Source organism: Micromys minutus, assembly GCF_963924665.1.
Source record: "Micromys minutus genome assembly, chromosome: 18".
NCBI classification, from domain to species: Eukaryota; Metazoa; Chordata; class Mammalia; order Rodentia; family Muridae; genus Micromys; species Micromys minutus.
Genome location: NC_137953.1, coordinates 44,214,318 through 44,231,789, shown reverse-complemented (window position 1 = coordinate 44,231,789; position 17,472 = coordinate 44,214,318). Strand labels below are relative to the sequence as shown.

Below are 17,472 nucleotides of genomic sequence, written 5' to 3'. Positions count from 1 at the left end.
GCCGCATGGGCTAAGGTCTCTCCCTGCAAAGAGTCTAGGTGGTGTCTCTCTGAGAGTTGCAGTTCCCTGAGCTCAGGAAGCTGGCATGGGCCACAGAGTGAAATCAGGACCCTCACCGGCTCACTGCTCAGGCGGTGTGTGTGCCAGTGTGGGTCATGTGTTCCCGTGAGCAACAACAAGTTGTTTATGCTGTTTCCCAAAAGTCATAAGACACGGGCAAGTTGAAAACCGAAAGTGAAATCAGCTGATAGTGACATCAGTCAGCACAAATGTACCAAAGTTCAGGGAGCTGTTTACTCGAACAGGCTGCCTGCGAGTGCGGGCAGAGCTCACTGGCTCTGAGCTCGGTCTCCATGCAGCTTGCTCGTCTGCCCTGATTTCTGGAGGCCGACATTAGAAAGCAGCCCAGGAGAAAAGCTACTCCCCGGACGCTGATTTCCCGTGTCACCTTTTGGTGAGTGTTCCTGGGCTCTGGCACTGGTTTTTGTGAGTACACCCCACGGCTCCACAAGGGAGAAGAGGTGTTTATACTCACCCACTTTAACATTCTAGCAACATTCTAGCAACATACAAGGGGAAACGCTTTGCTTGGCGTCGTGGCCTCCTCTCTCCCCAGGGAGAGAGACACCTTACCTCTGCCCCACCCCCACGCTCCGAAGCATCACTCTGAGAATCTCTGTCTCAAAAACCTGATGAAGGCAACACGGTAAACGGCTAGAGACACACTAGCTAGCGGCTGCAGCCCGCTCTTCGAGAAGCTTGGACTAGTAAACACCCGTGTCTTTGGAACCCATTGTTCTCAAGAAGTAGGCAGACAAAGAAGAACATGTCACGACAGCCAACCTGGTACCGAGACTTAGAAAACTCCAAGGAGAGATCTGTGTTCTTGGCCAAAAGAGAATTATAGGGGCATAAAAGATCTTAAGACCTGATGCCAATCCCCAAAACAAACTCATGGAGCGGGGATTATCCCTTGAAACAACTCTTTTTCTCTTTTTAATTTGGGCTGATTAATGACTTCCATCACACTTCTTTAATCTGTAAAATCACGTTGTTGAATAAGGAGAGAAAAGAAAAGAAACAGGAGGTGGGGGGATCTTTTCTTTCTTCCTCGAGACAACTGAAGTGTGTTTGCAGTCATCTCTCCGAGTCACCGGTCTGAGATTCAGTGCCTGGAATCTGCCTCGCACCCCGTTTTCTAAGCTGCTATTTTAGTCCGCACATTATAAATTACTAAGGCTATGGTGGCTTGTTTTATAATCTCACTTTTCATAAGCAGCACATAATTCTGGGAATATTTTAATATGGCCTTCACACCTTAGCTGGCTGGCAGTAATTTAACCCCTCAGCCTCTCTCTCCTGTGCATCTTGCTACAGATGCGCTTTTCTAGTGTCTGTCCTACAAGCTGCTTCAACATCCTGTCCAGAACTGACCTGTGCTGTGCCTGATACTGTGACACTCCATCCTTTGTATAGACTGGGGGTCACCTTCCTGATACTTCCCTGGGGATAAGGTTATAAAAGTGGGTCATTGGGCCAAAAATACATACAAAAGTATTTATTAAATACTTAAACTCAGAGCCACTGTGTTAGGAAGCCAATCTTGTCATCTGGAGTGTCACAGAAGATGTGATCTACAGTTTTTAGAGAGAAAAGCACAGGTTACCCAGCATTCCCTGGAAGCATTATAAAAACAGATATTTTTCATGTCAGCTTCATTCTTTTGTGAATTATTGTATCACCGCATCCAGTTTTATACAGTGCTGTGTTTCTCTTAATGTCTGCGAGAACATGCCATGCACTGTGTGAATTAACCATCTCACACTTGTGGCAGACATTTGACACGCTCAGTAGCTTTCAATTCTGTGTTGCTTTTACTGGTGCATGGAAATCTCTATTTTTTTAATAGCTAAATCTGTGGTTTTCCCTGTAGTTCTAGTGTGCTTTTGCGTTCAGAGTGTACTTTCTCATTCATAACTCAAGGGGCTTTTTTTTTGCTAGATTTTATTTTACATTGGTTCATTCTTGAGTCCATGTGAAATTTATTTTGGCATATGGCATGAAATGATGTCCTAAAATAGTTTGGAGCTTTTCTTTCTTTCTGTTTTTTTTTTTTTTTTTTTTGGCTTGTTAATAATCAGCCACTTTAGCATTAGCTAGTCAGTGGAAATTAGTTCTTAAACCTAATATCTCTAGTGCATTGAGCTCTTCCCCCACCCTGTAATATGGAACCATTTACGTATTCCTGCTGGTTTCTCTCCCTCTCGCTTGCTCTGTTTAGTTCCTCCCCAAATCTTTTCAAAACCCATTAGTATATGTCTTCCAAGTAGAGCACAAGCTTTGTCGGGGGCGGGGGAAGGGAGCATCTTGTTTGTTCCACGTGTCTTTGATTCTCCGGGGCCTCTAGCTCAGGGACCTCCCAAATTCATCATTAATGGGGTCCGGAGATGAAATCCTAGCCTGGGAAGGGGATGGCACATCTCAGAGTTGCAGGGAAGAGTGGCAGAGCTCAGGAGCAGAACCGGGTCCTGGGAAGCCTGATCCTCAGCCGGTGAATCAGCTCGCCCTGAGCTGAGCCTGCCGGAGCAAAGACTGAGACGGCGCAGAGATGGAGACGCTGCTCATCTCTAAGGGCGTTTTTTTGTTTGTTCGTTTTTTTTCTCCAAAGTTTTTGTAACCGTTGTTCCCTGCTGGGTTATCTGTTACCCAATCCCAGTAAGCAGCAAAACGGTGGAACAAATACAAAGTTAATATTAAAGGAGCCATTTAAGCGGTTACTTCAGTGGTTTGCTGTCCATGTCTTAGCCTGGACCACGCTTCTGGCTTCCTGTCACAGTGGCCTGGTACAGTGCTCTCACTGCTGGTCACACTGTTTTTATTTACACGGCAGACTGACCGTGAAAGTAGACGTTACAGCATTCCACAGAGGTCGCCCACACCACTGACCACACCCCGGGCAACAGCACTGGCCTGGCCCACACTTGAGAAACTAGGACGTGGGCTCACATTTCTGCTAAAGGAAGCACAACGCGTTTCCCATTCTCCTTCCTTTCTATTCTGTGAGAGCCGCACCTAAACCACAATGCTGATCTTAAACATGGTTAGGGGAGGCCAGTGGCCTGACAAGGAAGCGAATGGGCAGCCTGTCCAAGTCCATGGTTCTGCCTTCGCTCACTGCGCACACCCCCACCCTCTGCCTCCCCCACACGCCTCTCCCCACAGATTGCTGCCTTAGCCTCAGGATCGCAGCACACATATGCATTCAGCACACATATGGTTCATTCACAGGAATGCCAGCTCTACTTCCCAGAGTCCCATGCAGAACCAGAAAGTGACGGAAGAGGGACTTGAACCGGGTGTTGTGGGAAGAAATTTTTTAACTGAATCAGAGGGCAGTGGAGCAAGTGAAAAAGAATGAAAGAGGAAGGGACTTAGGAGAAGTCACGTGTGCTGTTACGTGTGGTGCCTGCCACTGATGGCCAGTCAGCCATGCCTGTGATCCAGGGAGTGTTTGTTGAGTGTGTTCTAGATGCCTTGGATGTTAAGGACAGAACAGGAAAAAAGATAGATCATACATACATACATACATACATACATACATACATACATACATACACACACACAGAGACGGGCAGATGTAAAACTGAACATAAGTAAGGAGAAGACACAGTTGGTGAAGTGTTTGCCGTGCAGGTGTGAGGACTGAGTTTGAGACTCAGCATCCACATTAAAGGCTGAGAACGATGGCCTGTGTCTGTTATCCCTGCACTTGGGAGGCAGAATCAGATGGAGCCCTGGGGCTTACTGGCCAGCCAGCCTCAACTAATGGGTGACCTCTGGGCCAATGAAAGACCCTGTCTCAAAAAAATAAGGTATATGACATTCCTAAGGAAAGAATGACACACCCTAGGCTGTTGTTAGGCCTCGCCATAAATATCTGTCTGCACTCAAAGCAAAGCAAGCAAAGTCAACAACAGACAGAAGCTGTTGTTCCTCTGGAGCTCCATTTGGCTGGAGGGTGGGTAGGCGGAGGGTCTTAGGTCAGTCATACGTGCTGATGAGCATGCTACGGAATGCCAGGCAGGGCTCAGGGAGGAAGAGGGAGTTATGGTTTCCACAGTGCGGAGCAAGGAAGGTGTGCCTAATTACAGGCAGACTTTTAAGCAGAACCCTGAAAAGGGGGCAGGGGTGACAATGGCAGGTGTCCTCAGCTTGTCTTAGATTTCCAGAAAATACCAGAGAGGCCACTGTGGTGACTGAGGAGGAGACAGCAAGAGGTCCAGAAGTCCGAGGTGAGGTGTGTGGTGACGCTTGGAGCAGTCTTATGCTAAAGAAACAAAAAGAGGGCTGGAGCGTTTTTAATGTCGCCCAAGAGATGAGAGTCCTGAACAGCAGTGGTCCATCATCATACATGGGAGCTCGCTCGTGGTCTGCGAGCACCAGCCCGGCAGAGGATATGGTGCTGTTGCCAATGCAGGAATCAAATGTCAACCATCCTGTTGGCATGTTTCTGGAGAGGGAAGTCGGGCTGTGGGAACTTTCCGTGGAGGAACTTCAATCCTCTCTGCATAGTATAGAAACAAACAGCAAAACAGAGGGTTCTGTAGGCTAGACTAGGTGGAGAAGACAAAGTCCATGGGGACAGTGTTCATGGGGACATTCAGGTGGCAGGGCAGTGTGTTGGGGGTAGGGGAGCTAGTAAGCCCTGCTCTCTGAATCTTGGCCTGAATCCCTCCAGACATTGGGGAAGAACCTGTAAAACAACCAGCGACTGAAGGTTGGTTGTCGCCCTAAGACAAAGGAGAGGGAGGGAAGCCCACAGGCTCCCAAATACCGGGATGAGAACCAGCTAGCTGAGGCATGAGGAGGCCAGGGACGAACTAGAAGTTATAAACGTGTGCTCAGGGAAGCCCCAGACATTTAGATAATCACCAGCTTTGCCAGGTGTAAGCCAGGAACGGAAGTCGGTACCACAAACCCTCCCTGTGGCAGGGAGCATCAGGAACTTCGAGCAGTCGGCAGTTTCACCCAGAATCTTGGACTCACATGAACTGGAAGCTCGGCTCCGGGTTCGGGCTGGGGACTGGTGCAGCAGGGAGACTCAGTCACAGGACAGGAAAGCTAAAACTCAGCACGGTTCCTTTTCAGTAGCGTTGGAGTCAAACCCAGGGCCTTGAGTGTGCTCAAAAGCAAAAGAACTCCACCGAAGAGATACCAATGGTCAGTAAACACTTGAGGAGACCAGACCTGACCCTCTGAAGGGAGCACTGGGTGGCAGCAGCTCATCGATGTGAGATTAGCTGATTCAAGAGTACGTGACACTTGAGAGGATGGAGAGGATAGGACTTGCCAGCAAGCAGCACTCTGGAGCCTTAGTTACCGGATCAAGATCAGCCTGGGCAGTGTGGTGACGTCATCGCTAAGGTGGCTGAGGTTTACAAGTTCAGCTGAAGCCTGGAGATGGCTCAGTGAGTAACAATTGCCAGGCTAGAAACCTGAGTTGAACCCTCCGAGCCCACATCGCAAGCCGCCCTCTGACCTCTGCACTTGCACCATGGCGCACACACACAAATAAAACATTAAAACAGTCTTTTTTTTTTTTAAACATTAAAACAGTCTTTTTTTTAAGTTAAGCAGTAAGAAGGATAAAATGTATTCCCAAACATTTCACATAGCATTATTCATAAGATTATGAAATATAAAAAATAATTTATTTAAAAAAAAAAAACGAGTAGTTTTTACAGCTCCAGGAAGCCCTTAAAGATAACAGGAAACAGTTGACAGTTCGTAAACATGGCTGCTATAGTGATTCCAGGGAAATGCACTTGGGCGGGGATGCGACTCTGCATGTGATGAGCCTTGCTCACTGGTCGCTGACCAGAAGTTACAGGTGATTTTTAATCTGTCGCCACACTCTGACACGTTTGGATACCTTTCTGAAACCAGCATGCATTGCTTTATTACAAACAGGAAGAAGGTCACCTAAAAGTGGCCACCGTGACTCAGCAGTCTCCGGAGCCTCTTGCTCTTTGAAGGAAATATGGGCTAACCATTAGAGGCAATTTGGGTCCTGTGTGCTGACAGTGTGAGCACCAGGGCTGGAGGTTAGGAGGGTGTCATTGGGTTTTCAACCAAGTATTCAGGCACTGTGGCAAGGGAGTGGAGGAAGAAGAGCTAGTCACCAGCCTCAGAACTCTGTGTTTCCAGAATGAAGCCAAATGGGCATCCCAGTACTGCTGGCGAAATCCAAGTCATAGATAGTCAGGGCCTCCCAGGATGCTCTGCCCCTCACGATGTACACCTAAGGATACCAGAGGGCATTTTCATTAACTCATTCCAAAAACTGTCATTCCTGTCGGGATGAGACAGATGCAGACTGTCCCTCGGGAACACTGCACTGTCACATCCGCTCCAGCTTCTGGACTGCCTGAGGGGGCTGGGGAGCGGCTGAGTGTGGCCATGGTCTGAGAGAAAGGCTTGACCACAAGAAATCAAGTGCAGAGGACAAGGAGACCTGAGCCCCAGTAAAATTCAAGTTCTAGGACAGACCAGATGCTAGCGCGCCCCAAGTGCCAGGCATAGGAGACAGGGCTGAACTCCGCCTCAAGGCAGAGCAGAGGAAAAGTCAGGGCAGGCCTTCTCCACAAGCCTGGGCCTGTGCTCCTTCCCCTCCTGTTGTAGACTGCTCTGTTCTCCTTTGCAAACTCCGTCAGGCATGGTGGCACATGCCCGTAATAAGCATTTCAGAAGATGGGGCAAGAGGATCTTAGGGTGTGAGGCCGACTTGGGCTCCATTGAGAGACTCTTATTTCTGAACAGGGCAAAGCAAAACAGTAACCCACCAAAACCTCCAAAAGACCGGTTGAGAGAAAGTGAAGCCACAGACAAGGGGGTCCTGGCAGGAGCTGTGCTGAGGTGGCCACAGCCTCCTCTGAGAAGCCAAGTTCACGTCCAACTGAGCTTCCAGGGTGGTATTGTTTAACCTAAACACACACGATCCAAACAGGAGTCTCCCAGGTCTCCTCCTGGTTGTTCCCTGGGCAGTGCAGGCTGCACAAGGGTTATGTCCCACAGAACCACTGCATAAGCAGGGGTCCCACACCAGAAACCCACCCCACATCCTGAAATACCTAACTCCTCTAAAACACACATACAGACTTTGCAGACATTTTTCCTGAATGACCAAAACCCTTTAAAATATGTTAGGAATTTTTCATTCCATGGCTGCATGGATTAAGTATTTCATCTTTCCAACCTAGTGACACTGGGCAACCGCTGCCTTTTACAAACCCTTCTGGAGCAAGCATTGCTGCTTCAAGAATTCCGAGGACATTCAAACAAGGCCTCTGACGGAAGCTGATGCTGGGATGCTGGGCTCCACTGGAGGGAAGCCACAGTGAGAGGCAGGAACTGCTCGATGTTGGGTAGAGGCGGTGTAGATTCAGACCTCAAAACCTTCCGACCCTGTCTACTGCCAGATGGCTGCTAAAACCGACCAGTGAATCCCTGTTGTGCCATATTTGAAAAGGATGCCCCTTTCTCCTGCTCCCCCACCCTCCCCCTTTACCACTGGCAAACATTCTTTCTCTGTTAATTCCTTTTGGTTCCTGTAAGGCAAACGTGGTGCACAGAAATCTCAGTGCACCTTGAGAGAGGAGCTGTTCCCCAAGGAGTTCCTTGAGATCCATCGGATCCGTGGGTCCTTCGCATGGGACTTGGCCACCAATTCCGGTGCACCTAGCTCTGTGGACTAGGCCCATGGGACTTGGTGTGTGGGCCTTGGCGCTTCTGTCTTATTCCCACCTCTGCTTTCCTACTCACCCCTGGTGTTGGTTTTATTTGGTTTGTTCCTTAGTAGGAAATGCACATAGAAAAAGGCAGTGTGCAGACTATTTTTGAGGCAAATGGAAAAAAAATCTCTTCTGAATAAAAAATGTAATGAAAAGGGCTGGAGAGATGGCTCGGTGGTTGAGAGCACTGACTGCTCTTCCAGAGGTTCTGAGTTCAAATCCCAGAAACCAATGGTGGCTCACAACCATCTGTAATGGGATCTGATGCCATCTTCTGGTGTGTCTGAGGACAGCAACAGTGTACTCATACAAATAAAAGTAAATCTTTTTAAAATATGATGGAAAGATTTTCCTAAGTAAGGAGAGTGTAGTCAAAGGGTTTTATATACACACTTAAAGAGAGGGCATTGGTGGCAGTGGATTCATCTGGCGGTGCGTAGTAAGATCGCTAAGATGAGACAAACAGCGCTGGGTTGAGTGTGTGTGTGTGTGTGTGTTTCCTTTTCTTTCTCTTTCTCTCTTTCTTTGTCATACAGGGTCTCTCTACATAGCCCTGGCTGCCCTCAAACTCTCTGAGATCCACTTGCCTCTGCTTCTGAACGCTGGGATTGAAGGCGGGTGCTGTCACACCTGGCCTATGAACTAAATATCATGTAACCATTGATGTGTTTTGAAGACTATCTCAACAGCTACGAAAAATGCCCACAAACAGTCAATGAAAACCGCTGTGTTTAATTAACACTATGCTTTAAAGAAATGCAATCACGTGGGGGAAATATCTGTGGAATATAAATACTATGGTTTTACTATGGTGGTAAGATAAAGGGTTATTTTAATTTTCTTCTTTTAACAAAATGTCCAGAATTTCCCAGAGTAATAGATTACTGTTGTTATGGAGAGCAGACAGACACGTCTTAAAGTCAACATCATAAAATAGTGTGATTTCACCCCAGGAGAGGCTCAGTTCCCAGAATGCTGCAGGAGACACAGACCATTGATCCTCCCGGCTCACATCCAACCACCCATAGAGATCTGTTCACCACGCATGCATGCACATGCACGCACACACACCCAGAACACAGACGCTGATTTGAGTGACATGTAGCTTAGCCTGGTAGTTTTTCAGTTCCCTAAGTGGTTGTCTGAAGCCACTGAGTTTAGGCTCAGTCAAGCCTGAAACACCTACCTTAGGCTGCAGCCCCGACTAACAGTGTATGTCTCTCTCCCTCTCTCCCTCTCTCTCTCTCCCTCCCTCCCTCCCTCCCTCTCTCTCTCTCTCCCTCCCTCTCTCTCTCTCTCTCCCTCCCTGCCTCCCTCTCTCCCTCCCTCTCTCTCTCTCTCCCTCCCTCCCTCCCTCTCTCTCTCTCTCTCTCTTAGACAGGGTCTTTCTTTACCCTCACCCTCGGTGCCCTTCACCCTCACACCTCCACACCCACGTCTGTGAGGATCTGGAACACTCTCAGTGAGCTGGGCTTGTGGTCTCTGTGCCGCAGTAAACCCCTTTGCCTGAGGGCTGTGGCTCAGGATATTTCGGGTTTCCAAGATGGCCAATCCCTTCTAACCTCATACCAGTGGGCCACGGTGGGTGGGAACTGGTAGTGACATGAGACCTCCTGTCTACACGAGGGCAGAAAGAACAGGAGCTTGTAAACCCAGGGAGAGGGCGGGATCTCACTGGTATGACCTTTTCCAGGCCTCCCTGCACCGGCAGAAGAAATGGCTACCTCCAGACTGTGGCAGAACAGCCGTCTGCCCTTTGTGGGCATCATGATCCTCGTGGCCGTGGTCCTGTCCCTGATGTCCTACGCTCTCCTCTGGGAGGCTGGCAATGTCACTGACCTGCCTAACCTGAGAATTGGCTTCTACAACTTCTGTCTGTGGAAGGAGGACATTGGCTCTCTAGAGTGTTACAACTTTCCTGAGCTGGAGGTGCTGGGGGTACCTCAGGTTGGCCTAGCCCTGGCCAGGCTGGGTGTGTACGGAGCCCTGGTCCTCACGGTCTTCGTCCCTCTACCCCTCCTGCTTGCCCAGTACAACAGTGAAGAGGGAGAGTGGCAGCTGGCCGTGGGCTTCCTGGCGGTATCCTCTGTTCTGCTGGCCAGCGGACTAGGCCTCTTCCTCTCCTTCGTGTGGAAGTGGCTCAGGCTCTCCTTCCTGGGGCCTGGCTTTCTAGCCCTGTGCCTAGCCCAGGCCTTACTCATCTTCTTGCTTATGGCCACGGTTTTGTCCCCGCCGCGGGGTAAGAAGAACAAGAAGCAGTGGGAGAACTGTTAGCCCACTGCTTTATGGGATTGCAAGGGTTCAGTTCCAGCTGTGCTCCAAGGTGCCAGAGCACCTGTGGCTGGGTGGGTCCTCTCAGCCACCTAGTGTCTTAGCTAATGTTGATCTCAACATTACGGGAACCACCCACTGAACAGAAGGGCTGCGGTGTCAAGGAACCCAGAGGCGGCAGGGAGGGCTGGGGTACCTGCAGTTTTAGGGTCCCGTGTAGCTCATAAGCACAGGGATTCCTGCGTTAATCAACCAGTGCTCACAATAGCCCCAGGCAGCTAGGAGTCTATCAGAAGACCAGTTCCCAAGCTCTCTCAGCAAAGTGTCAAACTAGAACTCTGCGGTGGCTTTGGCAACAAATGGGACAGTTAGGGAAAAAAAAAAAAAAAAAAAAAAAAGAACTGCCTTAACACCAAATCCTGTCACCCAAAGAGAAGCTTCGCTGGCTTTTCAGGGTCCCCTAAATGGGTCCCTGGACCTGACAGCAAACAGGAATTGACCGTTAAACCATTCTTGGGACCCAGGGATGCAGACGCAAAACGTGCCAAATCCCGGAAGGTGAACAGGGCCATTCAGTAGGAACTCGAAACGCATCCCCTCACCTTCCGCAGAACTGGAGGCAGAACCAGGCTTTATTGTGCACTGTGGCGTCTGTGTATATTTCTTCAGTGTCTGTGTGTCAGAAAACCTAAGTGGCCGCGAGTTCTTCATTCTGTGCTCAGCAGTAAGCCAAAGTGAGCACAAAGAAACATGGACTCCGGTGTGATCTTTTGTCCTCCGTGTCCCCTGTCCCACACTCCCCTACAGGGACCAAGGTGGAGGCCCCAGGTGGTAGACAGGACCTATATGGCTCACCAGTCTGACAGAGCCTCCTGCTCCTGGACTGGCAGGGGACTGTGGACAGCTGCCAGCCTGCTTGGCTGGAAGGGAGATGCTTACTCCTGGACTGTTCATAGGGCTCTTTAAGAAGCTGGCTGCCCGTCTAGAATTCCGTGTTCTCGGCAGCTCTATTTTTCTTTGCTTCTAACAAGTAGGCCCAAGACCTCATTTTTACTGTGAATAGAACACAGGGCTGGGATTGTAAATGCTCAGAGCCAGAGGGCGGGCGGTGCAGGGTAAGACTATAACAGGATGTATTTCTGCATCCTGCTACAGAAAAGTCCCACCCAAACTGACAGCCTCCTGGGACTGGAAGTTGGGAGCAAAGCCCAGTTTCCGTGGGTGGCAGGGGTGGGCAGCGCCTGATGTAGCTCTCAGCACCCCACGTCTCTCCACAGAAGCAGTGAACAGTTCATACTAGCTGAAGAATATTTCCCTGACGTACTTTAACGAATCTTCCTCCTCCTCTTCCTCCTTGGGGCTTCTGCTACCAGGAGAGTCAGACACTTCTGGTCCCTGGGGAGGGCTGAGGCCTAGAGCAGGCGAGCTGCTTCTGCTGCCTTCCCCCTCACTGCTGCCCCCGGGGGAGCTGGTGTGAGGGGCGGTGGGCCGGGGCGGGGACAGCTGCAGCTTATCAGTGGCCTCCAGAGACGGCTGTTCCCAGGGCTTTTCCTGTTTTCGGGCCTGCAGAGCAGAAGAAATGGCAGTCCTTGTTTTCCCAACGTACTAGTTTGGCGGGGTGACAGATGTACTCTGAGCCAGCAGAAAGCCAGCACGGCACATGACCAGGCCGGGACATGCTTCCACCCTATGGCGGCCACCCTTTCTTCACCCCACACCTCAGGATCAGGACCCTCTAGGGACAGATGCAGAGGCCTACAGATGAGCTACGGTAGAGTGAGGAACAGGGGATCCAACTGGAAAATTTGGTGGGAAAGGTGAGGCACGAGCCCACCAGGAGGACAGGCCACAGAACCACCTCCGGCCTAACTGAGGTCCACCACTAGCTGGCCACAAAGCATCCCACATCAGTGTTGTCTGGGTAGCCATGAGCCACCGTGTGGTTGCTGGGAATTGAACTCAGAACCTCTGGAAGGGCAGTCAGTGCTCTTAACCACTGAGCCGTCTCTCCAGCCGGAAACACCGCTGCTTGCTTTAAAGAAAACACGAGAACTCTGCAACTTCACGGCAGGGCCGTTCTTACTCCTTTGGGAAGCCAGGACACTTCCGCAGCCTGGGAAGGGGTCCTCTTACCCAACTGGTAGCCTTCCCAAGAACACAAGTGAACACTGTGCCCTTCACATACATGTCAGTACGGTCACCCACAGGTGCCTGCTCTTCCTCACATCCACACCCCACGTGATACACACCACACACAGTGGCTGAGGGGAAAGCTGGCTGAGAAGAGGATGTGGAACCTGAGGCAGTCTAGGAGCAGCTGTCTTACCAGGAGCCAGGACTCATGCTAGTTCCTACGCATGAGCCTCGGGGGTCAGAGGAGACAGGATGGACATTACCTCAATCAGGATCTCTAGTGCCACATTGACCATCTCTGCCTCATTCATACAGTACACAGTCTCCGCGGCAGGGGTTCTGAAACACAGACGCAAAGCCACAGCTGAGGACGGAGGGACTCAGAAGGAGGAAGGAAATGGAGGCACCCTCCAGGGGATGGGGGGGGTGGGGTTACTGCTTCCCAGAACTGAAGAGTTTCCTTATCCTAGTGGCCCAGGGACAGGGCACAAGAACCCACCCTCTGAAGTCTCCCTCACAAAGAATGGGGGTGGAGATGGTGGCTAGCTTCCCTGAAACACTCAGTGGACAGCCGGATGTGGTGTCACACAGTAACTGGGGAGGCAGAGGCAGGTGAATCTCTGTGAGCTCCAGGCCAGCCTGACCTCAATAGTGAGTTCCAAGCCAGCCAGCTACAGAGACCCTGTCTCAAAAGCAAACAGAGGACGTAGCCGACACAATCTACCAGGTCAAAGCCCGATTTGTGCTGAATGTGAGGATATGTTTAGCACAGGGCTGTACAGGTGGCCAGGAAAGAGCCAGCCTGTGTGACACCGGACTGCAGCCCTCTCCCTCCCATCGGTGAACTCTCCCACCCTAACTACTAGCCCTCACCAAACTCACACCCACAACTTCTTGACTATCCGAAAAGATCTGTGCACAGGAAAGACGGGCACCACTCAGGTGACTCCATTTCAGACCCATTGATCTTGCTTTTGTCACAAATGAAGAGCAACTTTGAGCAACTGGCTCCTGTGGGCGTGGTTTGTGGTTCCTGTGGGCGTGGTTTGTCTACAGAGCTCACTGTACCCACCGCTAGGTGGCAGCACCTCACCGAGTTCACCAACAAGCGCTCCCACGGGGAGTGGGGAACAAGCCGAGACCTCAAGGCGCTGCCCACCCTGACAGGCCAGGAGAGCTACCGAGAAGCCCCCTGACCTCAGGCTGTCCCACCTTGTTGCTGCCCCAACTCGCATGGCTGCTGTCTGCTTCCTCTTGGCTGTCTTCACTGACACAACCTTACTCTCATTCACAGGGGCTGTCATCCACGACGGGAGGACCCTCCTTTTTTTCTCAGTTTCCATTGGTATAGTTTTCCACACTCAGTGACTTGCTTCTCTGGAGCAGGACCAAAAACCACTCTCTCTCGTCACACCAGGCTTATCTGACCCCAGTGGGTGCCGGTCTTGAATGCCTACAAGGAGGAACCAAGTCAGCAGATTCTAGTAAATCTCTTTCAATTACCAGCAATTTTTCTGGTCAGTGTGGGGCAGGCCTGAGGTGACCCGGAGGGTAGGCAGAGCCACCATGTGTACTGTGTCAAATGGAGGACTAACAGCAGATAGGACAATGAATGGGGCCTGCAGACAAACTTCAGTGACCCCTCCACTACACAGGTAGTTGGAGCAACAAGAAATGCTTTCCAGTCACTTCTGCATCCCAGGAGGAAGGTTCTTCTCACCTCTACAGTGATTTGGTGACTGTTAGCATGTAACATTCCTTCTAGGCTCAGCCCTACTACCTAGCAACAACCAGGTTCGAGCCTGGCTTGCTATAAAAGGACAGTTTGGCCTCTAACCCCCCCCCCCCCACCTCTGGCCTCTCTCCCTCCCTCCCCTCTCTCCCTCTCTCTTTCCTTGTCTGTCCCCTCTCTTTCTCTGCCTCTATTCCCTTCCCAATCACCCTTCTCACACCCCCAAATAAACTGGGGTGGGGGCTCAGCATGGGCCCGCTAAGACACCCCCTCCAGCCTCACCATACTGCATTTTACAAAACATAACAGTTACTAAAAGCCCCAGGCCTTCTAACTCAGATTCCATTAGCCAGTGCTCCGCCTACCCCCAACATACACCACTCATTTTCGCTCATTCAGAATGACTGTTTATAACTTCATTTTAAAACAAACAGGAAAAGTAGCCGGGCATCATCTAACCACAGGACAGAAGTCGGTAAGATGAGCACTATCCAGTGAATGACAGTGTACACAAATTAATCAGACCCGACAGTCCATGTATCATCACGTCCACTTTATAGACAAAAAAAAAAAAAAAAAACGCAGTTAAGAGTTAACGTGCAGAGTCGCGGAAAACTGAACATCAACCATCGAGCCGACAGCCAGGTCCTGCCCACCGCAAGGTTTCTGGAACTCGGCGCTGATGGAGTCCGGCCCCGTTGGGTGCCTGGAAAATCTCACCCAGAAGGCACACGCGGTCCAGATTTGACTTCGGTGCTCTGGGTGGGTTCCGGGGCTACGGAACCGCGAAGCGCGCACGCATCCCGCCGCCCGCCCCTTCCGGCTCCTGCGTGCTCCCGGCGCGCGCGCCCCCGACCCGGCCGCTGGCTGGCACCGAGGGCGCAGGGTGCCCCCTGCAGGTGACGAGCCACACCCGCAGGCCCTGCTTTCTGTCGGCTGTTGTGGCGGAAGGGCAGCTGTTGGCTTTTAGAAAGCACCCAGTGTCAGTAAGTAGGGGAAGCAAAGGGATTCTGGTTTTGACAGTCCTACCAGGGGATAACCCAGGAAACTAAATCTAACAGGTCCCAGGAGACGGGGTGCCTGACAGTTCAGGGAGAGAAACTCCCATTTACTGTTTTACATTCAAGTTGGCGGACCAAGGTCCCCTCTGCAGAAGTGGAGGAGGCGCCACCAAGCTCCCAGCAGTCCCAGGTCCCTCAGCTAAACTCACTCATGATTACATGCAGCCTATGGTGGTTGGGAAAGAAGCCAGGGACGATGACTGAAAACACAGTAGGCCGTCACAGGGGAGGTTCTCTGCCACACTGGAGCAAAGGGAACCTCAGATCTGATTCTGTCTGCCCCCAGACAGAGAAATCAAGAGTATATTGGATTTACACCAGCAGGTCAGCAGGCTACACTCTGGACTGGCACCCGCAGTTTCCCTGTCGAGCATGTTTTTTCCCACACCCTTTCCCCTGGTTCTTCTTGACTGCTAATCCTCAATCCTAAACTAATAGCCTAGACCTGGAAATTTAAGGTCCCAACTCTTAACGGGATAAACCAATGGCTTCCAATCCCACAAAGAACCCCTAAGGTCATTTTAGCTGCTCTTGAACCATGCCAGACAGCAACCTTTCTGGGAGTCAAGAGAGTAGCATGCATTGACTGTAAATAGGGTCCTCACCTGATGGGAGCCAAGCAAATCTAACGCTGGATAAGAGGGATCCTTCGATCCTCTGATTCTTAATAACTCCCCCCAACCCTGCACATTTTTTAAAACTTCTCCATGGCTACCCAGCAAATAAGGCTTAAGATGAGAAACCAGCGTGGCTGTATACAGAGCCCACTGCCCACCCGCAGAGACCCCGGCAGGCATGAGGGACCAAGCTGGGAGACTTGCCTGTGATGGAGTCCACATGGGCTTTATTATTTTTTAATTGGCAGATAAGTTTATTGGATATAGTAACAAATATCAGCTTCATTTAGCCAGCCAGAAATGTACTGTACTTCTGGACCTCATGCCGAGCCCCTGGGCATTTGAATGCCACAAGGGGCCTGCTTTTGGGCTGAGCAGAGATAGGGCCCTGGGTACAGGGAGGGAAATTCAGATTTGTACCAGGTCCTCAGCCCTGGAAGCACACGATTTGCAGTGTGACCTCCCTTCACGGCTGTGCTCCATGCCACCTTCTCAAGGACAGCAGAGGGGGAGCCTTACTAAGGCCCTCAAGGGTTCCAAAGGTGCTTTGAAAGATGTGTTCCTCCTGAGAAGGGTTTGGGAGAGACAGGCTCTGAGTGTTCCTTCTGTCTCTGAGCCTTAAAACCACTAATTCAGCAAGCTGAGGGGAATGTGCTGGAAAGAGAAGATGTCATAAGACAGAAAATCTGGGAGGAAGAGTTAACCACTGGCTCTTGACTCAGATGCAACCCTGGACCACAACGCTGGGTGAGACAGATGATGAGGCTGTGTGTTGGCCCGAGTGGAGAAATGGCAGGAAATGGGCTGATCCTTCATGTCAGTGTGGACATGGGTAAAAACTGATCAGCACGAGATGGCGCAACGGGTAAAGCCGTTTGGCATGCAGCCTGGCCCCCCAAATACACATAAAGGTGAACAGAGAGAATTGAGTGTACACCGAGTTGTCTTATGACCTCTGCTGAGGCATATCCTGCCCCACCCCCTACCCACCCACCACACACATGCACACCAATAATAAATAAGTAACTACGATACATAGGTTTTTTTTCCTATATCTCACTTTCTACTCTTCCTTCATTTCCAGAAGGAAGCCCAGGCCTAAACATCCCTGTTTTTTCCCTATGTAGGCACCTGGGAGTTACCAGCCCAACAGTCCACGACTAGCCTGGAGCCCAGAGAAGTTCCAAGCAGTCACTGTTCATGAAAGTGACATGCTCCAGTCAGGTGACAAGGTCACCCATGCCAAAGGTAGGTGGCCTAGGCCCAGGCCCACTGACCCTATGAGGGCTCTTCCATGAGGCTGGTCTCAGCAGTAGGATGTAGATCAGACGTGGGAAATGACTCTTGTTCCCACGTGAGAGACCAGAGCTCAGGCTGTGACAGGAGTGCAGATGTTGCTGATCCAGCTAAGCCAGGCACATCAAGCTGGGAAAATGAAGGAACCACCAGTGAGAGCTCTGGGACCAGACGGCCCTGAGGGAGGCGGTAGCTGGAGGCCCAGATCTCAGGCCTGTTGTCAGAGAAGCCTCTTAACCAAACTCTCAGGTTCTGCAGAAGATACTCAGATCTTGGCGTGAGGCCAGAAGAGGGCACTGTGGTCTACACCTCGACTGTGACAGGGTTCTGCCAGATACTCGGCTGCTTAGTGGAGCTGAAGTACAGGAACCAAGGCAGGGAGCTATGACTATCACCAGGGCCAGGTGACTCACATATTCCAGAAAGAGAAGCCAAGTGAATGAAAGAGCATTATCTTGCTGATTTTTTTCCCTTAAAAAAAAAAGAAAAATAAGCAATTATGTACAAAATACAATCAATGCCTCTTGGACTGAACACGGTACGCTACTGCGGCTCCTTCCTCAGCATCTGTC

General features: G+C 50.7%; 3 protein-coding genes across 3 annotated transcripts in view; 1 reads left to right on the top strand and 2 right to left on the bottom strand.

Annotated features, from left to right (window-relative positions):
* Positions 1-294: 294 nt before the first annotated feature.
* TMEM140 (transmembrane protein 140) lies at positions 295-10,188 on the top strand. The gene is made up of 2 exons (XM_080932527.1): positions 295-454; positions 9,484-10,188. The coding sequence occupies exon 2, from the start codon at positions 9,507-9,509 to the stop codon at positions 10,062-10,064; it is 558 nt and encodes a 185-aa protein (XP_080788653.1). The 5' UTR covers positions 295-454; positions 9,484-9,506; the 3' UTR covers positions 10,065-10,188.
* Positions 10,189-10,210: 22 nt separating this feature from the next.
* CYREN (cell cycle regulator of NHEJ) lies at positions 10,211-14,718 on the bottom strand. The gene is made up of 4 exons (XM_080932528.1): positions 14,583-14,718; positions 13,407-13,647; positions 12,458-12,533; positions 10,211-11,624 (listed from the first exon to the last, which is right to left on the bottom strand). Exons 2-4 carry the CDS (start codon positions 13,535-13,537, stop codon positions 11,358-11,360), a joined length of 474 nt encoding a protein of 157 aa, XP_080788654.1. The 5' UTR covers positions 13,538-13,647; positions 14,583-14,718; the 3' UTR covers positions 10,211-11,357.
* Positions 14,719-16,624: 1,906 nt separating this feature from the next.
* The window catches only part of WDR91 (WD repeat domain 91), a gene marked incomplete at its 5' end in the record, with an annotated part of 29,189 nt that continues 28,341 nt past the window's right edge, over positions 16,625-17,472 (bottom strand). The window contains one exon of the mRNA XM_080932443.1: positions 16,625-17,472. This exon is cut by the window's right edge and continues 350 nt beyond it.

Excerpts from the sequence above, each read along its gene's own strand:
- TMEM140 (XM_080932527.1), top strand. The coding sequence starts at position 9,507 with ATGGCTACCTCCAGACTGTGGCAGAACAGCCGTCTGCCCTTTGTGGGC.
- CYREN (XM_080932528.1), bottom strand. The coding sequence starts at position 13,537 with ATGGAAACTGAGAAAAAAAGGAGGGTCCTCCCGTCGTGGATGACAGCC. Across the intron at positions 12,534-13,406 it reads CGAGTTGGGGCAGCAACAAG|AACCCCTGCCGCGGAGACTG; the intron begins GTGGGACAGCCT and ends TCTGTGTTTCAG. Across the intron at positions 11,625-12,457 it reads CACTAGAGATCCTGATTGAG|GCCCGAAAACAGGAAAAGCC; the intron begins GTAATGTCCATC and ends TCTGCTCTGCAG.